The sequence below is a fragment of the Stegastes partitus genome, unplaced genomic scaffold (assembly GCF_000690725.1).
Source record: "Stegastes partitus isolate 25-593 unplaced genomic scaffold, Stegastes_partitus-1.0.2 Scaffold1230, whole genome shotgun sequence".
Classification (NCBI taxonomy): domain Eukaryota; kingdom Metazoa; phylum Chordata; class Actinopteri; family Pomacentridae; genus Stegastes; species Stegastes partitus.
In genome coordinates, this window is record NW_007578961.1 from 47408 (window position 1) to 52018 (window position 4611).

The following is a 4611-nucleotide window of genomic DNA, read 5'->3' on the forward strand; positions in this document are numbered from 1 at the left end:
TTTTGTTTGGGAGGTTTGACGTGGATTCGTGCAGCTTAAGACCGATTCCTTTTCTGTTCTTTGTCTCTCAGGTATCCACTCTGGCATGGTGGTGGCCGGCGTGGTGGGTCTGAAGATGCCTCGCTACTGCCTGTTCGGCGACACCGTGAACACGGCCTCGAGGATGGAGAGCAACGGAGTGGTGACTATGCTAACATTGTTAATAAACCCGCCAGCCGGCAAAATGTGCTAAATAACCGGCGGCTGTAATATAAATAACTGCAACGGCGTTCATATTTCCCTCAGTCGAAATTCATGTAGATTAGAAGAGAAAACCATTTTCTGCTTAATGATGCCACTGCGCTTGTTGCTTTTGAGTTGATGCAACAGGCTAATCACTTCATTTGCTTTCCATTACTTACAGTAATAGGAGTTGATGTCTTGTTGTGTGGGAGAACTGCTCTGTGATGGAAAGAAAGTAAATTAAAAAGGAGGAAGCAGTTTTTGCAGGCTTAATTTCACCCCCAAATACATTCCCACCAAGCAAGAAAACTCTACAATGAGTATAGTCTGCTAAATAGTTTGGTTTCTTTTTAAGAGTTGAGAGGAGCTTGTGTTTACGTGCTCAGCTTTAGCTTAGTTTGCTGTATGTGCGTCTGTCTGAGCAGGGCATGCAGATACACATCAGTCAGACCACCAAAGACCACCTGGAGCACGAGCCCTACATCATCGAGGAGAGGGGCAAAATCTTCGTAAAGGTGAGCGGTCGCCAAGGACGCGGATCTTTCGCTACCTGTCGTGTTCTCTGTAAATGATGGCCGGCCTCTGATTGAGATGGACGTTATGATTACCGCTTTACAGGCCGTTACAGTTCCAGTCTTGCAGCTGTAAATTTTAAGCTCTTAATTTCAAGACGAGGTGTATAATTTTAAAGACGGGACACTGACCTTTATGTAGAGTTGAGTACGACTAAAAATATCCACTCTGAGATAGTTTGGCCCCGACAGTCCAAGAGTTTTAGTTTTGGTTAATCAATTTTATAAAAAATAAAACGTATACAAAGCAGATTCATCAAGTCACCCTGAAAACGATTCATACTCGTGCCGAGCTTTGATTAATAACGAGTTTTTATTTGATTGGTCAGATTCTTCCGACTGGAAATTACATAAACAAGCGACAAAAGACCTTGTGTTGGAGATTGTAATTATAAATATTAACCACTTCCGTAGGTTTTTCTCATTAATCTGTGGCAAACCCTTTATTTGCCACCACAGCACAGAGGTCTTATTATTGCTAATAAGGTTTGTTTAATCTCTCCACTGGGATTTTGTATCGCTCCATCCCCAGATTCAGGTCCGGCTCGATCGCTCCAAAATGCTCATATTGTGTTCTGTGAATCATTTCTTCACCACTTTGCCTGTATGTTTCAGTCCAGTGTCTGCACAAGACCAAGTTTTTCTGCAGACTGCCTGAAGTATTCCTCCAGAATCATAATGTTCTCTCTTGACGCCAATTACTCTGACAAGGTTGCTTGGCCCACTGGCTGAAAAACATCCTCCAAGCATTCCATTCCCATCCACCATGTCTGACCTTTGAGACGGTGTTCTTGACATTGAACGCGTTTATTTTCTATTTGCTAAACAAATGTTGCGTCTTTGTGTCCAAGCAACTCCATGATGACCGACAGCTTTCTTCTTAGTCCAGGTGCGAAGGTTTGTCGGGCTTTTGAGGGCCTTTAATGGAGACGTGAAGTCCTGTTTGGTTGGATTCCACAGAGACCAGCATTGTGACGTTGGTACCGAAGTTGCTCAGATTCATCACGACGGCTTTGGTGTAGATCCTCGGAGTCTTCTTGGCCTCTCACCATTCTTGCCAGCACTGGGGTCTCTTTCAGCTTCCTACCACGCCCTTTGGGATTTTTCAAAAACACATGGATATGACTTCAGATATAACTCACGAGGCTCTTTGGTTTTAACCGACATGACTTGCATTTGACGAGTAAACTGGAGAGGGAACTGTATCAGTATTATAAGGTAGAAATTACCAGGACCATTTGGAATTTTTTGGATTTCTGGACAATTTCAAGAAGTGTAAATAATTTTAGAAAATGCATTTTTAGTTGAAATGTAAAGAAAACATAGAATTAGTTCAATATCACAAAGTCTTACCATCTTTAGTCATTTATTAATGTCTTTTCCAACCAAAAGAAGCATTTTGGTCAAATAAAAATACACTATAAGTCAAAATTTTGGCGTGGGTGTGAACGGTTTTGTGCTAAACTGGACACATCCTCCCAACATCTTCCAGGGTAAAGGCTACATGAAGACCTACTGGCTGAAAGGAAAGAAGGATCTATCGTTCAAGACCCCGGCGGAGCTGCGCTACAGCAGCGAACAGAAAGACTCTGAGGACAAGAGCTCTAACGGGTGAGTAGAGAAAAGAAGAGCAGTCGGCACCAAAGAATCCCTCCTCTGCAGCACACAGTGTGGACTCAGGTTGCCCCCTGTTGATTCAGCCAGAGCTGTGCTCATTGCCCCCTGCAGCACAAGACAGCAAACAAACTGGAAGGCTGTTCTAGCTGCTTTCCTGTGTTTGATGCTGCTCATCAAAAACACATTTCTGCCCTCACATGGGGCAGCGCAACCCCTTGGGTTACTGGAGCAACATAAGAAATGGTGAAACAAAACAGGCGAGACACAACACAATAGAAAACACCACTTTTAACAGCTCCTCTCGTCTCATATCAAGCCGCTGAGAGTTATTTTTCATAAAACAAGAAATGTTCCTGCTGCTTTGGTCACTTGCTCCCAGTGCTGTCTTGTTTCTAGAATATGTTTTTTTGGAAACAAAAGGAGAAGTATGATTAATACAGAAACGATACTGGTCTAGAAAGTGATCATGCAGTGTATTGATTTCATGGATAATAGATTAAATACCAAAGACAGACTCACTGTTGCGTGTTTAAAGAAAATGACGCAGACCCCAATAAATCAGCCAGTTCTTTCCTCCTGAGGACAAAACTGGAAATGCTTGTTTGCTGACATCATCATCCCAAGTGTCTGATTTTTGCTGTGAATTCAACAAACTTGTAACTCCTAGCTCCACAAGCACCAGCGCCAAACGCCGGGCTTCCAACCTCCACGTCGCCGGCAACGAGGAGCAAGCGGAAGGGAAACCGAGCCCGAGCAACCTCCCCCCGGACACCCTGCCCACGCCGGAGGCCGCCAACGAAGCCCCCGCCGTTTCAGCCGAGTCTCAGGAGAAGGAGAAATCCAAAAAGACTAAAAACAACAAGGGGGCCAAGTCGGACGCGCCCCAGGGAAATGCAAACCCGGAGTCCTCGCCGGCCGCCGACGGCCTGGAGAACCCAGGTCCTCTGCTCAACAACAAGAGAAACAGCATCAGGCAGCAGTACGCCAAGCTGCCCGCCAACCTGCCCATGCGCAGCGCCTCCTGCTGCATCCTGTGAGCGGGACGAGGGTTTGATACCGAAAACCACGATTGAGATTTAATCGCGGGCAAGACGAAGCCGGCGTTTCATTTTTACTGATGATTTAACAAATTCCAGCTAATTAAATTCCGAGTGATACAAACCGAGGACCAACATCTCCCGCTTAGATTGAAGTAAACTTTGTGCAACATTAAGCGAACGGGAACAGGGTGCTGTTGTATCGATGGCTTAATAAAACCAATTACACTCATAAACTCTGGATTTATCTTCTGTCAGATGGAGAACATTTTCATGCCGTTCATTTGTTTCACTGATTTCATGCATCCTGTCTTTTTTCTTTTTGGTTTCGTGTGATAGAAATCAGCAGTTCGGTTCTATCGTCAGCTTGAATACTGAGAATTTACAGGTTTCACAACACGCCTTCCTTATGTCAACTGTTTAAAAAAAAAAAAAAGGAAGTGCAACATCCTCTACAGTAAAAACAGCACAGAGAAACACCACACACTTGTACTACGGGTATAATAACAGCCACCAGAATGAGTTTGCTTCTATTTTTCTCTCCCTGTTTGTCGTATTACTTCATAAACTCACTGCTACGGAAACTGTATTAAAATGTGTAATGAGAACAAGTTTGTTTTTTTGGGGGGAAATCGACAAATTAAAGCGAGTCTACGGATGCTTCGTTTAATTCACTGAGAGTAGATGTCACCACAGGTTGTATTTGATCTTGTTTAAACTGGGTGTTGACTTCACAGTATTAGGTTCTAGTTTCTGTATGTATCTGCATTGGTTTCACTGTATAATAGTGTTTATTTATATAAAACTTGTTTGTACAGACAACCAAACCCTCGTGTGTTTATTTTTTTTTAAACCAAGTCATGACACCATTTGATTGATGATTTCATGACATCAACCTCCCAGTTACATGTGCAACCACAATGCGTCTGCTCTTGGCTCGAGGCTGGTGGGAACTCTCCATCCTCGCTCTCGAAAAAGGGGGTGACCTACTCTACATGTTCTATAGCTGCGAGAGGGTTTTGTCGCTCAAATGTGAAAGTGTGACACCTGCTGAAGTGACTGACGCTCTCGCAGGACGGTCTCGAAGATGGAAACCCTTCAGCAAATGACGTAATGACTCTTCATGAACTGATATTTAATAGACGAGTGCAGTTTGTTAATTC

General features: G+C 43.7%; 1 protein-coding gene across 1 annotated transcript in view; it reads left to right on the forward strand.

Annotated features, from left to right (window-relative positions):
* The window catches only part of LOC103369034 (soluble guanylate cyclase 88E-like), a 15387-nt gene extending 12942 nt beyond the window's left edge, over positions 1–2445 (forward strand). Inside the window, exons 13-15 of the mRNA XM_008297615.1 lie at positions 72–145; positions 648–737; positions 2287–2445. Coding sequence (XP_008295837.1) covers positions 72–145; positions 648–737; positions 2287–2409 — 287 coding nt within the window. The 3' untranslated portion in view covers positions 2410–2445. The remainder of the gene's footprint in view (positions 1–71; positions 146–647; positions 738–2286) is intronic.
* Positions 2446–4611: the final 2166 nt, after the last annotated feature.